Source organism: Marmota flaviventris, chromosome 19 (genome assembly GCF_047511675.1).
Source record: "Marmota flaviventris isolate mMarFla1 chromosome 19, mMarFla1.hap1, whole genome shotgun sequence".
Lineage (NCBI taxonomy): Eukaryota > Metazoa > Chordata > Mammalia > Rodentia > Sciuridae > Marmota > Marmota flaviventris.
Window position 1 is genome coordinate 37998885 of NC_092516.1, and position 26325 is coordinate 38025209.

Here is a 26325-nt window from a genome sequence, read left to right on the forward strand (position 1 = left end):
GGCCTTTTATTTGGTTTTGAAAAATCCTAGGTCTGTGCAGTTGGTCAGTTGCCAAATTGACCTGTGGAAAGCTTTATAGGAATCTTGGCTTGGATTGTTAAAAGCCACTGTTCTTTGAGCTCTCAAGGCTAGGGACCCAATAAACTCTTTACCTCAGTTCATCTGCCATTTCTGTACATTTGAGTGAATTACCCTGATGGTTGTCTCCCAAATATATGAAGGTTTCTGGTCTTCCAGAATGTGCCCTTACCACCTGTGAGGCTGGAACTCTGGAAGAAGGCACTGGGGCAGTTTTTCCTGGGGGGTAATAGTGTCAAGGCTGTCTCAGTGCAGCCATCTTGGACCCTCAGAAGCAGCCTGCTGTGCTTCCTTGAGCAAGAGTTGTTCTCAGTGACACTCAAGGGAAGGCAGTGGTTCTTGTTCAAGCTGTCCAAATGGTCATGCTGCCACGGAAAGCGGGAGGGCGGTGGGGGGTACTCGGAAGGGCTCCTAAATTCTGGAATGTAAGTAAGGGTCAGATACCACTTAGAATGTCTCCCTTTATTTTTATCAAAGCTGAATTCATTAATTCGTTGTAGGTTAAAAAGCTTTAGAAGAAAGCATAATTGCTCCCTTATGTATCCAGAAAATAGAACATAAAACCAACATCCACAAATGACCTCAATAAAATTTCCCTCTTTAATTCATTCAGTTCTGTATAATTAATTCTTACTCGGTTACATCTTGGGTTAACAGTCTCTTAAAACCGTGTGCTTCTTGACTAAAAAGAGCTCAGAAGTCTTATCTCAGTTTGCTGATGTGTCTGGAAATAGTCTAGTGTCGCTTCTGCAGCCTGTGCCCTGTGTCACTGGTCCGAGGCCTGTGGTATCCCTTGCCTGAATGAGCCTCTGCATGTGCCCTTCCCTGTTGAGCATGGGAGCCCTGGTCCGCTGTTAACACCGAACTTCCAGGCAAGTGTTGTTAGAGCGAAGCAGAAACTGTCCAGAGATGACGGACTTACTGCCAATGGTAATTTATTACCGATAGTTTTCAAATGTGAAATGTCTGATATGGTTTTATAATAAGAATAATACGAGTGACGAGGAAATTGAGTTGTTTCTGTGGCATCCAAAACAAAGATAAAAAAGGCAATTAAAAAATTAGACATAATAACACTAAGGATACTGATTAAGCCTGTTTCAAAGAAGTTCATGGTTGTTAATGTCTGATTCATCGAAATGGATGAACATAATTTTTGTAGTGAAAATAGTCTTGAGGTACAACACACACAGAATACTGAGACAAAATATTCCAGGAACATGTGAAAGGCTATCAAACGAGGAGCTTCAGCAAGCTGGGGGAGTCCCTAGCTCCCCTGCCCCGCTTTTTTTCATGGAACATCAGAGCCTCATATGAAAGGCTGCCCTCCTTGACCCCCAGCCTACATGATGCTAGATTCTGATTAAAGGAAGATAATAGCTTAAATTACACCTTTACCTTTGAGCTTGTGGTCTTTGACATGGAAAAACTTAACCGGATTATTTCCTGAGAATTTTGCTTAGTGCTTTCCCTGAGATTCAAATGGATCCAGCATGTGAAGGCAATCACGGACCTCTGGGACTCTCAGCTGAAGTGCTATTCTGGAATATGCACTGATACCATTTTGCCTGTGCCAATCCAGCCTTGAGAAGGCTGATGTCTCTTCTGATCTTATGACTCTTCCAACACCACTCACTTAGCAATCGTTTTTCTCATATCTTCTTATGAAGAGATCTTGCATACCTTTCGGTAAATTTAACCCTAAGTATTTTGCATTGCCAATGCTATTTTGAGTAGAAGTTTACAAATGTTGCTTTAGGATATTAACTGCTAATATATGAGAAACGATTTTTTAAAAATAATTTCTATTAAAGCAATAGTGATGTTTGCAGATATAGACAATTTTGCATCTTTTTTGATCTTTATGCCTTTTGTTTTCTTTCTTTCTTTCTTTTTTTTTTTTTTTCCCCTTCTTCATGGTGCTGAGGATTAAACCCAGGGCCTCATGCATGCTGGACTGGTGATCTACCACTGAGCTGTATTCCCAGCCCTGTTTCCCTGTTCTTAATGTAACCCACTGTTCAGGACATACCAGCATAGGGCTGAGTGGTAGTGGTTCTTGGTGGTGAACTTGGTGGGTGCATTCCCTGTTTCACTGTTGTATGTTTTATGGATACTTATTTTTTTTTAAATATAGAAAAATTTAAAAAGACAATAGATATTTTTAAAGTCAAGAAAATAAGAATGACCTGTCAGGGCTGGGGTTGTGGCACACTGGTAGAGCACTTGCCTTAGATGTGTGAGACACTGGGTTTGATCCTCAGCACCACATAAAAACAAATAAAACAAAATAAAGGTATTGTGCCCATCTACAACCCCCCCCCCCCAAAAAAAAAAAAAAGAATGATCTGTCATTCCAACATACAGGAAATCTCCCTTAACAACTTAAAATACAATAGTGTGCTGTCAGATTTTTTTCCCCCTAGGACCAATTTAAAAAAAAAAAATTATAGGAAGGTGTAATACGGAAGTAAATATTTCTTTTTTTCTTTAGAGTGAGAGAGAGAGAATTTCTTTTTTAATATTTATTTTTTAGTTCTTGGCGGACACAACATCTTTGTTTGTATGTGGTGCTGAGGATCGAACCCGGGCCGCACGCATGCCAGGCGAGCGCGCTACCGCTTGAGCCACATCCCCAGCCCCAGTAAATATTTCTTAATCCAACTTCCAGGTCTGCTGGACAGAAGTAACCTGTTTTAATGGTTCCTTTGCCTTCCTGACTTTATGCTTAACTGAGATTTTAATGTGTACATCTGGATTGCCAGATGTAATGGCCATCCACTTTTCTGTCCAGATACTGGCCATTGTGCCTTTATTGTACTTATTATCTCTAGACGTTGTCAGCTTTACTAGATTTTTCAAACAACTGAATTTTGACTTTGTGAATGCTCTCCATTGTATTTTAAAAATTTCCTTTGGTTTTAACATGTGTTTCCTCTGCTTGGGTTATTTTGTATGCTTTCTAGGTAATTGTGGGATTCATTGAGAACTGGAAGGACCAGAGCCTTGGAAGAAGGAATGATCTAGCCCCTGTTTCATGGGAATTCCTCAGCTTTGTCAGGTTCAGGTTCAGTGAGGGGCCCTTCCTTGGGTGGTCTTCACATAAGCCTAAGGAATAGGCTTACTGGTATTAGAAATACCAAGGTGCTGCAAGAAGTTCAACATGTGCTCGGAAGTGGGTGGTTAAGGCAGACTTTACTTCTGCCAGAAGGGCATGCCACTGAAGCTGGCTAGCAAGTGCACTTGGATAAGCAGTCTGCCTGCTTGTATCTTTGATGCAGTGTTCCCCCTTGCCCTATCAGGAGGAGCTCGGGGTTACAATCTCTGTACTTGACTAATTTTAAAATTAGGGTGGGCAAAGGAAAGGGCTATACATAAAAATGGCTACAATTGGATATTTACATCCCAGTTATGGCTAAATACTATGTTCTGAAAATGGATCATTGAACTTTCTCATACTGGTACAATGTGAAATTGTGCTGTCAGATTTTTTTTTTTTTTCCCTAGGACCAATTTGGGGGGCAGAGAAGGATATGGGAGAAACTAAGGTAAACATGGTGGATTGGATATTCACATCTGTTTCTCATCTTCTTGAAACCTAATCCACAACAGTAAAGAGAATTTGTTGTAAAAGGCAAAAGCTCAGTTGGGCATGGTAGCACATGCCTCTAATCCCAGTGACTTGGGAGGCTGAGGCAGGAGAATACAAGTTCAAGGCCAGCCTGAGAAACAGTGAGATACTACCTCATTATAAAGACAAAAGGACTAGGAATGTAACTCAGCACCCCTGAGTTCAATCCCCTGTACCCCCAAACAAACAAGATCAAAATCTCATGTGAATAAGGAAAAAGAAAAGAAAGCAACAGTGTCTGTCCTTTGGAAGGTAGAATATGTATTAGAAGAGTTGGCAACGGACTTGAGAAAACCAAGTGCTAATTTGGGGGAGGCGAGAGCCAACTTGATTTATGCCGCTGAGTTTTCCCACAGCTCAGGAGCTGCAGCATCCCATCCCTCCAGACCACAACGATGAATAAGAATGATCTGTGACAGACTTGGTCAGCTGAAAGGTAGGCAGCGCCCCAGGGCTCTCACCAGCTCAGTGCCCTGGCCAGGCTGCTCTGCCCAGCCCAATGAAGACTGGAAGGTCCTGGGCAGAGGGTGATGCTGCTGTCCCTGTGACAGTGCTCTTGAGGGTGGCCTGCTTCCTGGAGGTTGGGAGGAGGCGAATTGCATGTGACTGATGCTGAGGTACCAGCCCTTGTCCTGCTTGATCCAGAGCCTTGGGAGATAGATCTTGTCCACTGATCAGACGACGTGGCCATGTCAAGAAGGAGTACGCAGTGGTGCTGAGACCTCTCAGCTCTCATGTGGGGAACTCTGCTGGATCCGTGCCTGGAGAGGTGCGCCCAGGTAAAGGAACTTAGAGGAAATGGAAATTACGCAAGGACAAAGCTTGAAGGAAAAAACCTTTTGTAAATATCCCCCGAGAAATAAAAGAAGGTATTTTTAACAGGCAAAGAATTCTCCGAAAGAAGAACATTAGGTGAACCAGGAGAGCCCTGGGAAATCAACACTGAACAGATGTGGGAAGAAAATCAATGTACGTGTTGGGAAGCTGAGGAAATTTCCCAGAAAGAAAAGCAAAAGGATGAAGTGAGAAAAACAGAAGGTGAGGGTCGATCCAGGTGGACCATGTTCAGACAGTACAGCAGAGAAATGGGAAGCACTTGACCTTGAAACAGTTCCAATATTCCCTAGAACTCGGGGCTGAAGACTGAAGGGGCCTGTCAGTGGATGAGAGTTGGCAATGCGGGCCATCACCAAGACACATGTTGTGAGGCTGTGACTGCTGGGCAAAGCCCCTCTGCTGAGCTCTCAGAGGATGAGAGTAGAACACAGATTCATCTGGAGTCAGAATGGGCTTCACCCTGTCAGCAGCATTGTCTGAGTCTAGTAGAGACTAGAGCAATGTCTTTAGGAGCTTGTAGGAAAAGAATTTTCCTTTTTTTTTTTTTTTTTAACAAAGTGGTTTTGCTAAGTTGCCCAGGTTGTCCTTGAACTTGAGACCCTTTTGTCTGGGCCTCTCCAGTGCTGGGATTATGGATGCATGCCACAGTGCCTGGCACTCAACCTAGATTAACAGTCAGTGGGAGAGCAGATTTGTAAAGTCTCAAAAAAGTGTCTCCCTCATATCCTTTTCCAGAAAGCTCCTGTTGGAAGAGTGAGTAGCTGATAAAGAGGAAGGGCTTGCGTGCAGGGGACAGGACCTTCCTAACCATGGGAGTAAGAACCTGAGATGCTACTCATGCCCCTGGCAGAGGGTCTTCAGTCCTTCTTTGGGCAGAAGGCAGGCTTGAGGCTGAAACTGATAGACAACCTGGCATCTCTGACATCTTGGGAGCAGATTTGATAGTTCACGGAACTCAGGGGGGCATTGGTAGTAACTACACAGACCAGCACATGAAAAGCCTTCATTAGTTTTGGAGAAGACACAAAGTAGTGCAAGAAGTGGAAATAATCACACTTTGCTACATGGCCTCTGTGCGAGTGGATTGATTCTAGAACCAGACGAGAACTCTCCGGTCTTGGGGTTTAGCTGTGTCATTGACAACAGTGATGGGGCGGGGGGTGTTCCCATGGTTTGAGGACAGTGGTGAGGAGCAAGAGCTGAGTCCTGTTCATCCTGGGAAGTTGGAGGTGATGCTTCAGGAAAGCTGCAGTGCAGTCTGAGAGGAAAAGTCATTCCCAGTGGGCTTGGCTTAGAGGACTCCAGTGTGTGCTGCGAGGGGGGGGGACTGGTGCAGGAGATACAGGGCAGCAGGGGCTACTGTTCTCTGACAGACCTAGTAGGCTGACTCTTTACTGTGTCACTTGGGTAGAAATGGCTCTACAAATGGGAGGAAAGGAGAGTCTACTGCCCGTGTTGGGGTGCCAGCAGGGGCTGCTATTGCAGCCAGAGGTGTACGTTTAGGTGCCTGCTCTCCTTGGTCCTCCTGTGTGCACAGACCATTGAGCAAGTGTTCCTGTGAGTTGCCTGGTACTGCAGCCTGTGTCCCTCTGACCTGGTCCTGCAGGGCCATGAGGGTCAAATGCAGCATAGTGAGCAACTGCAGGTGCCTGTCAATGCTCTGAGCTTGGTGGTGCCAACTCAGTCCTCCCTGCTACCCATGAAGGTGGGCTTTGCTGATGTCAGACTCAGCAAGCAAATGCAGCAAGGAGAATTTGCCGCCATCCTAAGGATACAGCTTACCACGTCAAGGTTGGGGCTGGGTCCTGAATGCCCTGCCCACCAGGGTCAAGGAGCTGCGCCTTTAGTTTGCAGTTGTCATGTGGGAAATGATATAGCCATCTTAGGCTGTGTGAATTAACAAGACAATTCTTGTGAGGTTTGGGTACCTGGTGCTGAGTGGTGCTGAGTAATGGAATCATGCAAAATACCTCATGTGGCCTTTTTTTGCTTTTGTGTCTTGAGGAGACAAAGTGCTTCCTGAGAACTCCTGGCCTTGAGCTGTGCAGTGCAGTAAGCAGATGATTCTGGCTCAGCATTGCTGGAAAGTCTGCAGGATGCTGCCCTTCACAGCCTTCTTGAGGCCTAAGTTACTTGTTTTCCAGAACATCTGTTGTTGGGGAGACAACTACGTGAAGCCAGGCCCACAAATTTACCATGATTCACTCTCAGGGTAAGCAGGTGGGCAGCTGGGTTCAGGCATGTTGCACCCTCACGCACCTGTTCACCTGGGACACACGAGATATCCCTTCTCCCTCTGCAGCCCCACCTCTGAGCCCAAGCAGTGTGATGTTCACACCCCGTTGCTCTCCACCTTTTGTTAACCCGAGGCCTCCAGGTAACTGGAGAGAAGCAGATCAGGACCTCTGAAGCCTCCTCTGGCCTCTTCTACCTGTCCCTCACTATCCCATGAAGCTGGGATGGTTTTGTAGGACCTTGGTAAGGGTTGTTTCTGCTTCAGAGGATAGTGGGGTGGTGAGAGCAGCCTTCACAGTTAGGTCATACTCTGCCTCAGCAGCCACCAATGATGTGCCACCCAGAGACTCGGCTGTCTCATCTGTCCAGCAGCCACGGGACCCCTGTCCTTCCTGCTTGAGGGTTGTATGAGGCACTGTGTGGCCGGTGGTGTTTGTAACATGCCCGTAACTGAGAACTCTAAGGATGTGCTTTGGGATTTAGTTGAGTTTCAGACTCTAGAGGTACCTAGAGGTGCCTTGGACCCTGCACCCTGTAGGTTTCCACAGGAGTTGGGAGCTGCCCAGTGGTTTTCTGTGTCCTGAAAAAAATATCTGTCCTGCTTTCATCTGCCTTATATTTGGCAGTTCCCCTTGCATTTGAGGAAAGCAATGCCTGTTTTCTTTGAAAAAGGCCAGTTTGATATACAAAGGGCACTGCCACAGGGGTGCCCCTGGGTGAATTCCATGGCTGTGCTCACTCGGCCCAGGCTCAGCATGGAGAGTGGCTGCAGTGGACCTAAGAACCCAGGTTCCGTTGACTTGTCTGCTGCATTTCCTCTGGTCTCACACTGTGTGTGGCATGTGCCCTTCACAGTGTGACGGGTGGGTTCTGTTCTTTCACTGGAGCCCTTGGAAGTGCCACAGCAGTGGAGCCCAGACCAGGCAAACCTGGTGACTGCTCACTTCAGCCGCAGTGCCTTTCTGCCTTGTTCATGTGTCATTGAAGCATTTCCTCCTGTAACCAGGGGGTGCTCTTGGGGGCAGAATGACCACATGTGTGCATGCGCACGTGCATGTGTCTGCACTTTGGTTCCGGCGTCATGGAAGGCAGACTGGCCTTTTGGCTTTCTGCTTAGGAGCCTGGTTTGCTCTTGCTGCTGCCTCTTGGCTGCGTGGGCCCAGGCTGGTTGTCGAAGCTCATCTGTACAATGGGGACAGAGATAGCTCTGGCCTCAGGAGGCCCAGTGAATGTCCTACTTGCTATTTCTTTTCAAGTGAGTGTCGGGATTCTTAGAGTCTTCTCTGTAGTTCTCTTTTCCCCTGAAAGCACAGCAGCGAGCTACATAGGGTCCCATGGAGGCACCGTTGAGTTCTGCCTGTCTTGGCAAATTATCTGTCTTCCAACAGTGATCTTGGAAATGCTGAAAAAAGGAAGCTGTTCTGCTGTTGAGCGCCTGTGCGACTGTCTGCCATGGCCACGGGCAGCCGTTCTCCTGTGGTCTCTGCTGGGGGTTGGCTCCATTGCTGTGCCCAGCCAGCTCCCTGGTCTTGTACCTGATCCCCCTCCTCTGTCTGCCTATCACCCGGTTGATTCTGTCCCTTCAGCATCTCTCAGGTCACTGCTCCTGGCCCACCCCTAGTGCTGTCACACCGTTTATAAACCCTTCTCAGTGCAGAGCCCACCTGATGATTCCTATCTCCCTCTGGGACTTGCAGCCCTCTCGGCACTCCAGCACTGAGGGGCCTTGAGGAGAAGCACTGGACCTGCAGTTCTGTGCAAAGCCATTTCGTGGTCCCCACTCATCCTGCAGTGAAGTCCTCATTTCATAGCCTCACTGCCCGCGCCTGCCCTCTTCTCCATTGCTGGGTGTTTGGGTTGTTTTCTTTTCCCTGCTACTGGCAGCACTTGGGTGAACCTGGGTGCTCCTCTCCTTTTACAAAACCTCTAGAATATGGCTGCAGAGGTGAGCAGTCTAAGCATCTATCCATTTAGAATCAAATCTGGAATTCTGACCGCAGCCCCCCATGCGCTCTGTGCCCTCTGCCTCTCCCTGCCCCAGGCCTGCTGCCTAAGCCTTCCCAGGGTCCCCCTTTTGTGGCTCTGCCTCAGGACTTTGGTCTCGCTACACCTTCTACCTGGAGTCTTGTTTTCTCACATCATTCACATAATCAGAGGGAAAAGAGTCTTAGGCAGCTTTTGTTTTTGGAGAGAATCACAAATCAGGATGTGGCATCCTAGTTCATTACTCTCACTTAAAGATGCATAAACCAAAGTTCAGGAAGGTTAAGTAAGTAGCCCAGGGCCACACAGCAAGCTCAGGGCCAGCCTGCAATCACAGTTCAGCTCTGCCTGTATGTGGCTTTTGCTTTTCCACAGTTCTGAGACCTTTTCTCTCCTTTTATTACTCAGTGAGTTCAAAGAGAGCATCTCACTAATGATGGCTTCTTTCTGAGTTTCTGTATCCGGTAACGTCCTTTGTTCACACATTGCTTTGATTGTTTCCCCAGCAGCCAGATTGACTTGATTTTTAACTCACTGTTCTCCCTGATTTCCTGCCTCTCCCTGAAAGAAATCCTCAGAGGTAGAATAGTTGGGCCTCAGGTATTCGAGGAGGGCTTTCCTAATGCTTAATGTTAAAGGCACGGTGAGAGTAGGACTGTCAGGAACCGTGCGCTGGGATCTCTGAAGTCACAGTGTGATTAGTGTCCCCATCTGGCTCCCAAGCTTACTTCCAACCACAGTTGTATTGCCCAGAGTGAGTCACCGTCGTATGGGATGTCTTGTTTCACTTTGCACCTTGGATACTGCTGTCCATAGTAGATGGCCTCCCATTCTGAGCTCTTGTGGCTCCCCTGGGCACTTTGGCCCCACGAGCTGAGCTTGCCCCTGATGTGGAGGGAGGGTTCTGCTGTTCTGCTGACCCCAGTCTCCAGCAGCTCTGGCCATTTCTGTGCAGGTACTTTGTGCAGCACTGCTCAGGTAGGTGTCAAGGATGTTCTCCAGGGCCACGTTGTGGGGATCCTCGGCTCAGGTGAGAATCTGGTCTTCTGCCCAGACCTTTCTCCCAGCCTTGCTGCACTGGCCGCATAGCAGTGTGATGACACTGTGTAGTCTCAGGCCACCAGTGCTGTCCTGGAAGCCCAGCCTGCTGTGCGCAGTTGCGCAAGGCCTCTGTCCCTGCTCCTGTTCTGAGCTCCTCGCTGAAATTGTGTTTGGGGCTGTTATCCAGCTGCTTTCTGAATGTTTAAAGCATTCAGAGGATCAACTTTTCCAAAGAGTGAGGGAAGTGGGAGAGAAATTACAGCATTTGTTTGAGAGGTTCTAAGAGCTTTTTTTAGCACGAACAGTTCAAAGCGCGCCTCTTGTTAATCAGAGGAGTGTTCCAGCATCCCTGCGGTGGTCACACTGGCTTAATTGGGACCCAGGCTGCTTTGAAGTCCTTTTAATCCTTCCTGAGCCAGGAGAAAGAATTCGAAGGCAGCAACTGTAAATTTGAAATTTCTTCATTTTATTTACATGTGTCTGGGGACCCATGAGGCTCGTTTGCCTGAAGCAGTTAAGCCGCGTTGCTGGCTTTGGACAGCTGATGAGATCTGGACCTCACGAGGCAGGGGGTGGGAGGCCAGTACCTGGCAGAGGAGCTGCGAAACCACAGCTGAGTGAGGACAGAGTTGCAGGGTCCCCCTTCCTGCTCCGCCCTGTCGCTGTGCGCCTCCCTGTGGTCCCCAGAGTCACTCTGTCTTGCCCTGCCTCCAACAGCCAGCCCTAGTCTGCTGCAGCTCCTCAGGGTTGGGAGTTTGCCACCTCACAGAGCCCTTATCTCCACCCCGTTCCATCCTGCAGAGCTGAAATCCACACATTTGTAATTTTGTGCCAAGGCTAAAGGTGTTGGTTCATTGTGAAGTCACCTGGGTACAGAATTTGCTCTTCCCAAGGTCGTGTGCCCACTCCATGTTGCCGCCCGCTGCTCATGGTCTAGTTCTTCCAGCTCCACAGAGGTGGCATCCAGGTGGTGGGGTGGAGGGAGGTGGACCCAATGGTGGCAGCGCTCTCCTGGCTTTTCCAGGCAGTGTCTCTCCTGAGCCATCTGAGTTGTTGGTTTCTCAGTCAGACCTGAGTCTGTAGCATTCCCTGAGCCTGCCAGTGTGGCGCTGCACGTTTGCATACTGTGAACCACACAGGTGTGGGCGTGGCTCTCTGAGTGTGTGCAGTTCCCCTTGAGACAACATGTTTTCTCTCTCCAGGAAGTTCTTTGGGTGGAATTCTCCTGTCACCCTGCAGCTACAACTCAATTTCACTTGACCTGGAGCCTCTGAAAATTCTTCCCCCTGAGCTTGCACTGCTCACTTCTGTGTTGCTTAGTCTGTGGTAGGTGTCACCTTTTCAGACATGGTTCCTGACCGCCTGTGAGGATTGCACACCTCACACTTGTTACCTGCCCTCTTCCCCTGCTGGTCTTCCTTGGGAATGTAGTGCACATTGGGTTCGTCACAGTGACTGCCTGCCTGCCTCAACAGGTGGGAAGTCTCCAGGTCTGTGTACGTGTGTCAGTTCTTCAGGGCGTGGGACTAGCCTGAAGTGCTCGCTGGATTTGTTGAGTGAGATTGCCTCAGATGCAGGATGCCCAAGTCTGTCCATAGGTGCTGCTCGTGAACCAGGGTTGTCCTTCCCATTATATTCTAAGAGTTGATTCTCCCCGCCCTCTGGCCCCCCTGCAGAGGTTTTACTTCTCGCTTACAGTCCACCTGTTCTTCCTGCTTCTCTGTGAGGTTTTAGACTCTGGTTCTGTCATCAAACAGATTTACTCTCTTTGTTTTGTTATTAGAACCGATAAACCTGTCATCTATTAGTGCCCAGGCAACTGGTAGAGGTGTGTAGGGGTGGTGTTGGACACTGTCTGAGAGACAGAGATCATCACAAAGGCTCACAGAGGGCTGGATGTCCCTAATTTGGTAGTCAGGTTGGGAGACATGATCCTATTTCACGGATTAGGAAGCTGGGGCTGGGATGGGAATTGAACTTGAGCCTGGCTGACTCCAGGGCATAGTCTCACTGCTGAGCCTGGCTCTCTTTTGACATCCATTTTCCAGAGGAGGGGTTGAGACTTGGAGAGGTCTGCTGATTGGTTGGAGGCCATGTAGTTGATAGCCAGTGGAGTTAGACTTTGAGCACTGGCCTGGTTTCTGAATCTAAGATGTTAGCTCTGTTCCACCCCCACCCCTTTTTTCAATGCTTCTGAGGTTTGTGGAGTCTGTTTTTTGAAAACGAGTGTAATCTGTGTGTGTGTTGTTCTCTATGATTCCTGTGGTCCAAATGCTGCAGTATGGGGCAGGTGTGTGTGGGTGGCAGGGTTGTAGCTCTGGACACATGGCTGACACATGGCTCTGACCAATATACTCTGGTCTCAATTCTGGAAAATTCAGATAGATCCTGCAGCACCATAATTCTCATACTAGTAAGTCATTCTTAATTTTTCTTTTTCTTTTGTGTTTTTTGGTACTGAGGATTGAACTTGGGCAGTCAACCATTGAGCCACATCTCCAGCCCTGTTTTGTATTTTATTTAGAGACAGGGTCTTGCTGAGTTGCTTAGAACCTTGCTTTTGCTGAGGCTGGCCTTGAGCTCATGATCCTCCTGCCTCAGCCTCCCGAACTGCTGGAATTACAGGTGTGTGCCACTGTGCTTGGCCCCATTCTTAACTTTTTAAAAGTTCGAAGTGTATTCATATGGAAAAGTCTGTCTTCAAAGGCCCCAGGTGGTCATCTATGTGCCTACACTCAAGCCAGGGGCAAGAGGTGTGGCCTCCACCCACCACCACACTGGCATCTGTTTTAGGGTGGCCATTGCTATTGTCATTACATACTTTAGATCTGTGAAGGCTGCTTCAGTGTAACAGAAGTCTTATTTCTTTGAATTTGAAGGTGGATCCTTTGCAAAGTCTTAAAGACAAATCCTTGAGACATTGATGTTGAATCAGGCAAATTGACTATGAAAGACTAAGAGGAAAAGTTGTAAAATCTAGGAAGACTGTAGGTGTCCACTTCAAAGGAACCAACCTAGAAGTCATGAGTTACTTGTTGTGTGTGTGCTTTATGCAAAAATATAAGGTAAAGCTCTAGTTGACCTGTATTTGAAGAAGACATTTGCAGCATAGGGAATACTTGTGTATTTTTATGTTTTAAGGCAAGACGTTTGAAACACATGTATCATTCAATTCCCCTCTTAACCAAGCACCTTTTGGGATCAGTTGCCAGGCTTAATTATTTTAGGTAGGAGGCCTTTCACTAATACATCATTGTCCTGTTTATGGTATTACCTATACACAGGTGAACATTTTTAAGAAATGATATCATTGTTTTGTGGTAAATGGTCATAGTTAGATTTCTATGCATTAATTTGCTGTGGGAATAATTTGTTTTCTTTTTACGAAATTTTCATTTAGCACCTGATTCTGCAGTACAAGGTTACAGTGCTGAGCTTTGAGAAATTATTTATTGAATAGCTTTTATATGTTTCCTTAGCGCAAAATATTTTACACATTTTAAAGGTATCTAGAGGTAAATCTCTCAGGTCATTCTTGTCCTCTTCTGCTGGAAGCCAGTGTTATTTCTTCTTCATCCTTGAGTATAATTCAGTTACAACCATGCATATTTTTTCTTTCATACAAATGGCAGCATAGAACACTTACATTCTGTCTTTTTGTGTTTTTATTTAGCAATGCATTTTGGAGATCTTTCATTTTAATATGTAGAAAGATTCTGCATTCTTTTGATTTTACACAGATACTGTTGTATGGGTGGGTGACGTTTATTTAATCAGTAACCCTGGACTTGGAATCCAGTGGTCTGAGTTCACACTTCTCAGAGCTGAGCTGCATGGTATTGCTCTGGAAAGGTATCATGATTTTTCCTTCATTTCACATACGTTTCTGGAAGCCTGTGATTGCGCCAGTGAAAAAAACAGAACAAAATGTAAACTGTCTCTTCTTTTAGGAAGCTTTCATTGTAATTGAGGGAGAATGACGATAACCTGACAGGTAGAGTGGGTATCTGAGGGTGGTGGGCTGCGGAAGGGATGCAGGGAGAAGCTAGGGGGTGGGGTCCACAGTTTCAGATAGGATGCTCCGGAGGTCCAGCTGAAAACTTGGTGTCCTGTGACCTAGAGGTGGATGAAGGAGTGGGGTGTGTGGGTATCTAGGGGAAAGTATTCTGGAAAAGGGACATGAAGGTCCTGAGGCCGAGTGTGACTGTGCTGTTGGCTTTGGAAGGCAGCAAGTCTGAGAAGCAGCAGCTTGCTGCTTCCTCCTTCTCAGTTAGTTGATGTGATTTTGTTTCCATGTGAAAATCCTTTTGTGGTTCGAGGTAGGGCCTTCCAGCCTTCGTTGCTGGGGGCCTTTGATTTTGGATGGGCCTGGAGGGAGGCATGGCAGGCCACTGTACCTGAGATAGCAACCAGCCCTGAACCGTTCACAGGGCTGGAGTGACCTTCTGTGCTGGAGGGAAATGGGTGCTCTGGAAGATTTGTCAGTGGCCTTGTCTATCAAGGCCCGGATGTTACAGAGCAACCCTGTACCCAAAGGGTGAGGTGGGCTAATGCCCTTTGTTGAGTCTCCTGAAATCTGGGTAGCTATGACCTCAACACCAGACTGGGACCTCCTACTCAGTGGCCTCAGGGCTGCAGGCAGTGGCCACAGTCCCTGCAGGTGACCCTGCCAGAGCTGGCCCAGGGTGAAGCCACTGCACTGCTTAGAGTTAGTCTCTCCTCCCCAGGAAAGCAGTAGTTCCCTCTCCCCAGTCCTGGGCACCGCATACCAGCCACATCAATGTCAGATCAGGGTGACCTGCATCCCTTTTCCCAAGCAGTTATGTTATATTATTGAGAAAAGTCTGGGCTGCCTGCAGGGGTTTGCAGCCCTCAGTTCTTGCCATTCCTTTGATTTTTAGCAAAAGTATTTGCTGTCTAATATTTTCCGTTCATTCCTGTTTTGGCATCCTTTTTGCAAAAGCAAAAAGCCCATCTTGTTTGTGTTGTGTTCCCTCCTTTCTGTTTGGGCCCTGGCTGAAGCCCAGCCCCAGCAATATGGTGGTTATGCCCTTCGGGTTCCTATTGTTTGGAAAAAATATATAATAATAACACCTCGGGAGAAAGCTCAAGGTTTCTCATTTGGTTTTGTGGCTGTTGGTGCTTGATTCACTTTAGGCTTCGGTATCCTTTGGATCTGGTGTCTTTCAGACTTGGGGGAACTGGCACTTAGGCTTCCGTAAGTGCTGTGGCATCTGCTATAGGACCTCAAAATAGCTGCGGCTGCAACTGCCTTTGCCTCAGGGGTAGAGCAGTGGGCACGATCCCCCAGCCCTCTTCTATTCTGCACACAGCTGAGTTTGCGTCAAAATTCAGCTGCAGATGGAACAAAAAGACTTTTTCCCTGAAAGCCCCCGTTAGGATGTGAAAGGCTTCGCAGCTGAAACTAGAGTTTTCCGCAGCAGGTGTCACAGCCTGGGCTGCAGTTGGAACTGTCACTTTCTTGTCATCTCTGTGTCGGAGGCTCCCGAGGCCTCAAATGCCTCCCACTTTGTAGTTGTGAAGTGCAAGTTTCAGAATGGACTGTCGGTGTTATTTTTAGGCCATAATGGCACTTGGCGTGACTCCTTCTAGTTACAAGCACTTAGCTAATCCCTGGAGCGCCCCGGGTAAGCATCTCTGAGTAGCTTTAACCACACACAGGTCAGGAGGCTTCCGGAAAATAAACACTCTTCCTGCCAGTTGGAGGTGTGTGGGCCTCTGGTCTTTGGTTTGAGATGCACGACGGCTGTGACTGTGCAGAAATCCTCCATGATCACGTGGACTCACCTCCTTACGTGGAGCTCAGGACAGGCGACAGGAGGCCCAGCTCTCCGCTCTCTTCCAGGGTTTCTCGTGGTTTGTCTCCCTTCTTTTCTGTGTGCCCTTTTCTCTGCGCTCTGTCTGGGCTTCTGCTGGGCTGAGCAGTGTGCACTTGGCACCCCGTATCGGCCAGGCTCCCTGCTCCCCAGCCTGGGGGCTTCCGGCGTCTTTCCTCACCTTCTGAGCCTGCTGTGGCTTTTCCTTTGTTTTTGTTTGTACTCATACATGTAGTACATGAATTCTCATTGTAAGCAGTTCACAGAGGCACATGAAGTTAAAGACTCCTCAGCCTCCATCACTAGGCCCTGCTTGACATGGAGGTAAACTCCAAATAAACTTGGGGTGAAGCTTTCTAGGGGTGTTCCATACATCTTACTTATTTTCTGTGTACTTAGAAACATGAAGTTGTGCTTGTGGATTGGGTGTCTAGATGGAGTCACGCTGGGCCTGAGCCATTTCCTGAGTGTCTGTGCTACTGGCCCACTTGGGTGTCTCTTCTGCCGGAGCAGCCTCTCAATGTGGCTGGGCTGCTGTGACAAATTCACAGATGGGGCTCAGAGCAGAAGTTTATTCCTGTTGTTCTGGAGGCTGGTGTTCCGCCTCTGGTGAGGGCCCTTCCCACCTTGCACAACCTTGCAGATTGCTGCCTCTGCTGTGTCCTTGCATGGCCAGGAGAGAGAGACTGAGCAAGCTCTTGGTGTGTCTATCAGGATGCTGACCCCAGTGTGAGGACCTCACTGTTCTGACCTAACCCTTATCACCTCCCCAAGGTCCCATCTCCAAATCCCATCCTGTGGGAATAGGGCTTCTGCATAGGAACTTCAGGAGGACAGAGTTCAGTCCTGAGTGTCTGAACCATGGTGAGGGTGGCTTACCTGTACCTTGCACTTCTAGGGCCCTGCCCATGGGGACCCCAGATACTCTGTGGTCCAGGGTCAGTGTCTCCCCCTGTATAGTGTCTTCAGTGTTGGCCTGAGAAATGGCAGTAAGAGAGGCCACTGCTGTGGAGGGTGGCCAGCAGCACTCTCCTTGTAGCTTGCTGCAGGTTCCTCCTTGCATGGACAGCTGCTTTGCTGTAGCCAGAGTCATGGCCTCCGTGATCCCTGCAGGGGCTCTTCTCACCCACTTAGTGAGGTGGAGGGACTCCTTGGGGCACAGGGCCATGGGTTGGCTCATACCACATGGCCCCATAGCCCTGTGCTTGCTGTGGTGGGTGGAGAGGAAAGCAAGATGTGTCCTTGGCCTTGGGCTTGTGTGCCTCCTACCATGCCATGTTGAGAGCTCTTGCTGTGCACTCCACATGTGTGTCATGCTACTTGTAAAGCTACCAAGAGTTCTGGGATATGTTCTGCTGTGGACTAGTCAGAAGATGTGGCTCACCTTGACTTAAGCTCATGGACCAAGTGGACTGTGGACAGCCAGATGGCATCTCTGAATTTCCATTTCCTCATTGAAATATGGAAACATAAAGAATAGGACTGCTTTGCATCCACTGGGACAGTGAATCTGGAATAGTTCTGAGAATCATGCAGCAGCACACGTGTGGGGCTATGCCATTACTACTCTTGCTCTATTTTTTAAAAATATTTATTTTCCTTTAGCTTTAGGTGACACAATATCTTTATTTTTTATTTTTATTTTTATTTTTTATGGATACAACACAATGCCTTTATTTTTATATGGTGTTGAGGATCGAACCCGGGTCCCGCCCGTGCTAGGCAAACACTGTACCGCTGAGCCACAATCCCAGCCCCTTTATTTTATTTTTATGTGGTGCTGAAGGATCAAACCCAGTGCCTTACGCATGCCAGGTGAGCGCACTACTACTTGAGCCATGTCCCCAGCCCCCCATTACTACTCTTAACTCTGTGTGCATGCAGCTGTTTTGGAGGAAAAGCAAAGATAGGAGCTGTTGTGCGTCATTTCCATGCCAGGAACTGGGCAGCACTTTGTGAATATCATTTCCTTGGCATGGTGACACCATTATGTGTCACCCTGTTTTTATAGGTGAAATAAAGCCAAGGCTTATGAAGGTAGCCTGCTGCTATTGCATGGCTGGTGGTGGGCTGTGGCTGGACTCGGGCTGTGGTTAGTGCTCTCTGCCTCACACGTGGGTCACATGATGGACTACTCATCCTGGTCTCTAAATGGCATGGTTTTGGACCTCTATTCCAGATGTGGAATTAGGCCCACTTCTGGGGACAGGTGGAACTGAATGTGTGTTCTTTATCTCTCAGGACTCCAGAGGACCTCTCCAGATTTGTCATTGAGCTGCAACAGCGAGAACTTGCCCTGAAGGAGAAGAACAGTGCCATTGCCAGCAGGTAGACCAGGTGTCTGTGGGGATGCATGTGCTCTGGGCACTTGGGCTTAGGCAGAGGGATGCTCTCTTGTCTCACTGGGTAAAGTAGTCCATTTTCATTGCTATAGCAGTGTACCTGAGGCTGGGTACTTTTTAGAGAAAGAGGTATGCTTATAGTTTTGGAGATTTAAAGGCCTGGCTTGGCTCTAGTGGGGACCTCCTGGGTGGTAGGGCATGTGTGTAACGGGGGAGCACATTGCCACACAGGAAACCCGGAAGAGCATTGGGTGTGCTCCTTCTATGACAGCCCTCATGAGAACTTGCCAAGGGGTCCTGACAACTACCCTGATCCTTTCTGAGGACAGTGCATGTGTAACCTGAAGACCTTCTGCTATGCTCTGACTCTAATACCGCTGCTCTGAGAAGCCCTGGGGAATAACCTCAGACCACATGTGAGATGTGGCATTTGCGGGTGGCTGTGGTTTACTGTTGGTTCTGCCTTGGTCTGAGATGGTGGGGGATTGGAAGCTCCAAGTCCCATGGTGTGATAGTGTGACTCCGCTTGGGGTACTGTGACTGTTCTGACAACATGTACCTCTGGTTCTCTGGTGGCTTGGCTTTTTGACTTGGGGGTCCCTGCTTGGATCAGGACTATTCTCATCTTTCTAGAGGTGTGTGGGCTTGGAATGACCTTGTCATAGTGTAGAAACCTGGCCCCCGGGGGTGCAAGTGTGTAGACTTGTGCCCTCACGGAAGACCTACAGAGTATGCCAACCATCTGAGGCCTTTGTAGGTGACAAAAATCTCAGCCACCTGGCTTGAACAGTGAGCACATTCTTTCTTAGCCCCAAAGGAGGCCCAGAGATGGGTGGCTACAGGACCTCATCCCAGGGCCTGGTGTTGGGTTTTTTCCTCCTGACACCAAATTTGTGTTCTTTTCTGCTTCTCCAGTCTTGACACCACCTCAGTGTCTTATGATTCAGTTCAGTTCCAACATTTCTTAGAGTTTGTAGGTTTATGCAGATGCCAGTCCTTTTATCTAGTTCCCAGGTTACCTACTCTGTCCAATTACAAATTCAGGGAGCCCCATGATCCCCTCTTTAGTTTTTTTTCTTTGTTCTTTTTAGATATACATGACAGTAGAATGCATTTTGACATATTATACATACATAGAGTCTGACTTATTCCAGTGGCTTGCTAGAGCTCAGGAAAGTGCCTTATTTACTATCCTGATCCAGCACAGGCACAGCCAGATGGGAGGGCGCATAGGGCAGGAGTTGGGTGCTGAGCTTCCTTGCTTTCACCAGCTGCGCCCCCTCTGTGGTCACCAACCTAGAAGCTCCTGAATCTTGCTGTTTAAGAGTTTCCTCAACCCAGTCTTCAGTCCTCCTCTCCAGGCTGGTGAGTGGGGCTGAGAGTTCTCAGCTCTGATCACTGGTCTTTCTGTGCTCATCCCCGTCCTAGTTAGGTAGGGGCCTGTCCTAGTCACCTTATTAGTAGAAACCCAACTCCTTACTAAGAAAGGACTCCCCGCCACCCAGAAGTTCCCAAGAGTTTTAGAACTTCGCCAGAAACTGAGTCAAAGGCCAGAATATGTGTTGTGCTGCTTTTTATGGTCCGTTTGTTTGCCAGCCGTCTGGTCAGCCTGGTTTCTCTTATGGCTTTGAAGTTCCTGCCCAGGTTTGGGTGTCAGGAGGCAGAAAGGTGAGGCCTCTTTCTTGGGTCTTTTTGGAACAAGGAAACCTTTCTAGGACTGCTATCCAGCAGATGCCCCTCACTGGCCAAAACTGGGCTATGTGCCTGTCCTAGACCAGTCAGTGATAGAAAAGATGGAGTTCCACCATGAGCTAGGAGTTGTCTGGTTCGAGCTTACATCTAGCGGGTGTAAAACCACATGGGACTGGGCTCCTGCCTTGAGCAGAGCCACAGGGAGAAGTTGCAGTAGTGACCATGATGTGAGGCCTGGGTGTCCTGATGGACTGACTGCTTGGCAGGTGAGTCTGTGAGGAGAGCCTGGAGCCAGCCTCTTCACCATTGATTATTAAACCTCAGTCTTGTCCTCCTGTGCAGATGTGTTTTAATAATTTATTAGTAGCCAGAAGGAAGGGTTTCTTATTTTGGGGACTGATGTCACTTTGAAAATCAGCTTTTAGAAGCATTTGGTTATGTTGGACATAATAACATCAATTACTTTAAAAAGCTCAAATGATAAAGATTGCCTTTTGCTTTCAAAGCCACTGTCAGATGAAACAGGCATGAAAAGTGATTTGGAATTAAAGCTTTAACACTTTGCTGTTCCAGCTTCTTCATTTCACTCCACGAAACAGAATGGACTGTTAAGGGAAGGGCACTCGCTGGCATCCTTCTCCTGCCAGCCATGAGGCACTTTTCTACTTTGACCAGTAGCCACAAGATCACGTATCTACCCAGAGAGCCATGAAAGGTGGGCGGGCATCTGCATATAGCACAACATCACCTCTGTTTGTGGATGTGAATGGGGATTTTCTTTTGGATCAGTTTGGGATGGTGTCTGTGTCTCAGGAAGCAGCTTGTGCCATAGGTAGGTGGTTTGCAAGACTTCTGGCCCATTGTCCACCTCCCAGGAGGTGCCCTAAGTTCCTCTGAGAGTCAGTGCAGCTGCCCTAGGAGGAGATGTGAGCCTCAGGGCACCCTGTGGATGTGCCCGGTGCTCCGTGCTTATCTGTAGAGTGAGTGCTGTGGTGCCTTTGTGGTGGTGTTTCAGGGAGGGGACATGAGGCCCCACAGCTGTCCCAGCCTTGCTTGGAATGTTTTTTGAGGATTGACTTATTTTTTTGGGTTGGCCTTTTATGCTCCGGCTTCATGTGGGACATGTGATATGGCCTCTAGCCCAGTGTTAGCTGTGAATGGGGCTGGCGAGCACCTTGTTGCCTGGCTTGATCGGTGTGCCAAGAACCATGCTATTGGGGTGGATGGGGAGAGGGATGTGGGTAGCCATCAGGCATTGAGACTGCCACTCTGATGGGGGTGGACAGTTCCCTACGGGGGTGACCTGGGACCTCTGGTACTCAGGAGATAGAACTGAGACCCTGTATGCTGAGACTTGTGTGCTGGGGCTGAGAGGTCCTGCCCTTTTGTTTATTCCCAGATCCTAAAGCAAAGGTGGCACTGGCCTTGGTGGTTGAGATGGCTTCCTCCACTTTGGCCTGAGCTGACTGTGTTAGCCTTAGGTGGAAGGTGTCCATTGTATTTATGGAGACCTTGTAAGACTGGTATGTTTCCATGGATCTCTTAAAGGCAATTTGATAAAAATTCAGATGAAGTGGGAAGGAGGTAATGTGGTAGAGTCAGACAGATGCCAGGCCAGTGCCCAGCAGGTGGTCGTAGGTTCTGGAAAGGGCTTTTTGGGGTGTGCTTTGTCTCCTTGGGTGATGTGTAGTCATTGCAGAGCCGACACATGGTCCACCTGAGATTACAGTGTCATGGGGTGTGATTGTGTCCACATGCTTCCTATGGCTGTGCAGACCAGTGGCCTGGGCTCCCGTCATGCAGGTGTTCTTACCCACTGTGAAAACCAAGCCATCGATTGTGTCCTCTTTGTGAATGAACATTTATTCCTCTCATTTTAGTAGCTTTTTAATATGCCATTTTGTGGCTACCCTGTACTTCACGGGCCCACTGCTGGGTGTTTTTCTTCTTCCTCCTCATCTGCCCCCTTTCTGGATTTTTAAATGTTGCTGTCATAGACTTTTTATATATATATTTAGTTTTAGATGGACACAGTATCTTTATTTTATTTATTTATATTTGGTGCTAGGGATTGAATCCAGTGCCTCCCATATGCTAGGCAAGCGCTCTATCCCTGAGCTACAATCCCAGCCCTGTCATAGACTTTTGTAGCACGGTCCTTGATTCTTCAGGATGAATTCCTGCAGTGGGACAGTTGGTGGCGTGCAGATCTCCAGGAGCTCGGCCTTCAGAAGACAAATGTTGCTCTGCCAAGAGCAGCAGAAACCCTTCATTCCTGAGCAGCACTCACCTGGGTGTCTCAGTTTTCCTCCTTTGCCGATCTGACAGAAGACTGCTACTTCCTGTGTGTGCTGTCTCAGTAATGTGGTGTCTGTCGCTGCGAAGCTGGAAACCAGAGAGCGAGTCAGCGGGCCCTCCAGGTCCGTTTCCTACCTGAGGTTTCACTGTGCTGTGGTAGTTCAGGATTCTCTTGGCCTCTCGGTAGTTACGTAATAGACTTTGGCCTGTTTCCGGGCAGAGCTGTGACTCTCCCAGCAGGAAGAATTCTGAGTGGGGTCGGCCACTAAGCACGGCTCTGACCTGAGCGCTGTGTGAGTGAGGTGTAGGGACATTGAACATCCTGCACTAACGGATGCTGAGGGAAGATCAAATGATGTTGTACCCCAGAGCCACCTGCTGGCCGCCAGCCAGCTAGGAATGAGAAAGTATTTCTAGCGTTGAGACACATGTGGCTTCTGGCTGCTGTACTGGTACAGCACGATTCTGAACTCTACATTGGACTGAAATCATTATTACTATTTTTTTGTGGTGATGGGGATATAACCTAGGGCTTCTGTTTGCTGCCACTGAGTTACACCCCGAGTCCTTTTTTATTTTTTATTTAGAGAGAGGGTTTCCCTAAGCTGCCCATGCTGGCCTTGAACTTGCAGTCCTCCTGCTTTAGCCTGTTGACTTCTGGGATTCCAGGTGTGCACCACCATGGAATTCTGTCTCTTAGTGTTCTGAGTCCACAGAGCTGGGGTCTGGAAAGCTTGATGGTGGGGCTTGTGCTTCCTTTTGATCATGTCTGCCATTGAAGGGACAGGAAGCTTCATGAGTCCTTCTACATGGCAGGAGGTGGGAAGGTGCTACTTTGAGTAGATGTGGATTTACTCCAGTGCATTTCCTTATCTCAAAAGGGAGTGTCTGTCTGTAGGGCTGTTCTGAGGGCTGTGTACCTGGTGCCTCATGGCTGTCAGTGATCATGTGGCAAAGAAAGGTCCTTTGGCTGGCTGTGCAGCCAGGGGTTGAGGTAGATTCTTACTCTGCAGAGCAAGGGCAAGGTGTTCATACACACCTCATAAGGCTTTTGTGCTCTGGCAGTAGGAAGTGCTTTAAGGAGATCGGAGTGTTCATTTCCATGTGAGTCCTGTCATGAACCACCAGTCCAGGCCCACTCTGTTTTTCTTTTCTTCTCCATCTTTGGACGCGTTGCTCAGGGGTCCTACAATCATGGATGTGAATGGGTCTCCGGGGCCTGTCTCAGAACCCTCTTCCTCTTTGGATGGAATCTGATTATAGTGAAGGAGCCTTGCCCTTTTTGCTGTCCTTGTCTTGGTTTTGGTTCTTGGAGTCTGATAACATCCTTCTTAGTTATGGGACTGGGGACAGGTGAGTCATTTAGAATGAGTGGTCAGGTCTGGATGCATCCTGTGCTTACTGTCCTTGCACAGGGCTCCCCAAGGGCTATCCTGGAGCCCCCTCTGCCCTTGCTGGGGCTTGCTAGTGTCCAGGGGTCCCAGGGGCCCAGACCTGACTACATACCCCCTGGCTCTGCTGGCAGGGCAGGAGGCTGACTGTGGCCATGCTGTCATTGTTCAGACCCTGAAGGGTGACAGGTTGCTATGCTCTGGAGAATGTTGAACCATTAAGATTGAGAAATTTGTGCAGGGATTCTAGGGATCTTGCTACTTGGGGGTTCTCTCCTTTCCTAGAAATAACGGTTATGGTTTGAAGAGGGGTGGTGGAGGGAACAGGGCCTCTCAGGGCCTGCCACAGTCCACGGTTCTGCTTCCTATCTGTAATCATGATGATGACGAGGGTGATTATGAGAGCAATCAGTATCGATGGCATTTGCCTGAACGAAGTCTGTGCCAAGTGCTTCCCATGCAGCATCTGACTTAAACCTTAAAGACAGCTCTGGAGCAGTCCCATTGATAAATCCCGGCTTGCAGATGTGACACTTGAATGTTGGGTTGATGTGCTAGGAAGTAGTGGAGACAGGACTTGAACACAAGCCCGTTTTCTCCAGAGCTCATGTCTCAGGTCCCTGAGCAGCACCCATATACCATCCAGACCCTTGTCACTTGAGGGTGGGACCCAGGTTCCTGAACACTGTCCAGATAGGCTGCCCAGGTTCCTGAACAGCACCTGGCACGTACCATCCAGGCCCTTGTGACTTGTTTCTCTACCTCACTGGGGCCTGGGGTGATGAATCCTGTGCACTCAGTGTTGTCCAGCTGGGCTGAAGCCTTGGTCACCTTCCTCGATTCTGATTTAAGGCAGAGCTGGCTCTAAGGCCAAGTGGAGAGAAGCAGCCGAGGATGGTGGACACAGGGAGCTGGTACCTGCCTATCTGTTTTGGCCACTCCAGCTGGCTGGGTCAGGCACTTGGGGCTCATGAGCCTTTGTCCCATCAGCCATCAAGTATTGCCTGCTCTGCCCCAGACTTGCACTCACTGGGATGGCTGCAGTTTGGAAGGTCATGTCTTGCTGCCTCTGTAGAAGAGCCTTTACTTGCAGTTGCCAGGGTGACTAGGCTGGAAGCACCTGTATTGCTGTCCCTCCTAGGTGTCCACAGAGCCTCCTGATCCTGGGATGGGCTGAGCTGGTATACTTGCTTTGGGACCACCTTCCCCTGGGGCCACCTCCCTGCCCCTCCCTGGGGCCTGGGCCCAGGCAGCATGTGGAGGAGATGTGTTCTTATGTAGCAGAGAGACTAGAGTAAATCAGTGGAAGGTTGTCACCCCCTCCACATCGCAGACTACCTGACTAGGCACTGGTTTCTCTGTTGTCTTCTGAGAGTGAGTTAAGATCATCATAGTCATAATACTGTCCCCCCCCCTCCCCCCACCCAGTGGTACTGGAAATAGAATTCCCAGAGCTCTATCGCTGAGATACATCTCCAGTCCTTTTTATTTTTATTTGAGATAGGCTCTTACTAAGTCACCAAGGCTGGTCTCGAATTTGCGATCCTCCTGCCTCAGCTTCTTGAGTAGCTAGGATTATAGGCGTGCCCAGCCTATAGCCATAATTCTTTTTTTTTTTTTTTTTTTTAATATTTTATTTACATTTAGTTTTCGGCAGACACAACATCTTTGTATGTGGTGCTGAGGATCGAACCCGGGCCGCACCCATGCCAGAAGAGCACGCTACTGCTTGAGCCACATCCCCAGCCCCAGCCATAATTCTTAATATGGCTCTTCAATTGTTCTTTGTCCAAAGTAGTTAAGCCATCCTTTTAAACTGTCTTGTAGTTTAATGAGACCATGTCACCTTTGTCAGTCGATGTCTCCATGAGTTATGATGCTCTCAAGCTGTTCAGAGTCAGCAAAGCCAGTGACAGGCACATGAGATTCAGAGTGCTGGGCTGCGTGCTCTGAGCATTGAGTGGGGGTCACGTTGTACCTGCGGTGATGGTGAGCAGTTCCCACTGACTCCACACATGGGCTGCCTGTGTTCGATTCTTGGCACTTTGTCCTTGGACAATTTAATTAGCCTTTCCCTGCCTCGCCTCTCAGAATGGCGATGGTGAGGGTGGCTCTGGTGGGGTTGTGAGGGTGAAGTTCCCTCTGCAGGATACAGGATGGGGCCTGGTGCAGCAGGCAAGCTGTTGGCTCGTTGCTATGGTTGTCTTTTGTTGTCTTCAGTGTTTGAGGAACCGAGTGTTTGGGGTATAGAACTGGGAGTTCCCAGTGGGTGGCACAGACAACAAGGTACATCAATGTGTGTGGCCAGTGGCAGTGTCAGGTTGGGTGATGGGTACATATCAGGTGGGGAGGGTGGGATTTCCTCTGGGAGATATGGTGGGTGAGAACAGAGTCAGTGATGGCGTGGCCGCCTGCGCTGGCCTGGAGTGCCTCCCACAGCTGCTGCCCGCCAGGTCTCATGCTCATCAAACCAGTTTCTGTCTTGGCACAGGCTAGCGCCTTGGATCGTCAAGGACATAGACAAGAGGCCTCATGGTGTCCATTTGGCTTTTGATAGCACTTAATATAAATTGACTTCTGCAGAAGGTGTTAGGCTAGCTTGTGTCTGACGGGTTGTTTTCATGTGTCCTCAAAGACACTCCCCTGCCCCCCAACCATACCTGTTTTTGAGACACAGTGGTACTTGCTCCCCGTGGGCTCTGTACCAGTCCTTGGTGGTGCCAGGCCAAGCTCTTACATGAGATGCTGGTCTTGAGTCTCAACTATTGAGCCAGAGACCTGCTGTGAGCCCAGGGAGGACCACCCAAGAAGCCTACACCTCCCCTCTCCAGGATGTGGCAAGGAAGTGACCCAGCAGATGGGACTTTCTCTCCACCTGTGACTTGGCGTGCAGATAGCCATCCCTGTGCTGACTGTTGCCAGGCGCCTCCTGGAGTCTGGAGATTAAGCCTGGCTGGCTC

The 26325-nt window shown here is 48.7% G+C and overlaps 1 protein-coding gene across 5 annotated transcripts in view; it reads left to right on the forward strand.

Moving 5' to 3' along the window:
• Mad1l1 (mitotic arrest deficient 1 like 1) overlaps positions 1–26325 on the forward strand; it is a 357731-nt gene that overhangs the window by 55112 nt on the left and 276294 nt on the right. For 4 of the 5 annotated variants that reach the window (XM_027922766.3, XM_071605258.1, XM_027922767.3 and 1 more), the window contains exon 10: positions 17884–17970. The exons of the other annotated variant lie outside the window; for it this stretch is intronic. In XM_027922766.3, coding sequence (XP_027778567.1) covers positions 17884–17970 — 87 coding nt within the window. The remainder of the gene's footprint in view (positions 1–17883; positions 17971–26325) is intronic. 5 annotated transcript variants of the gene reach the window in all.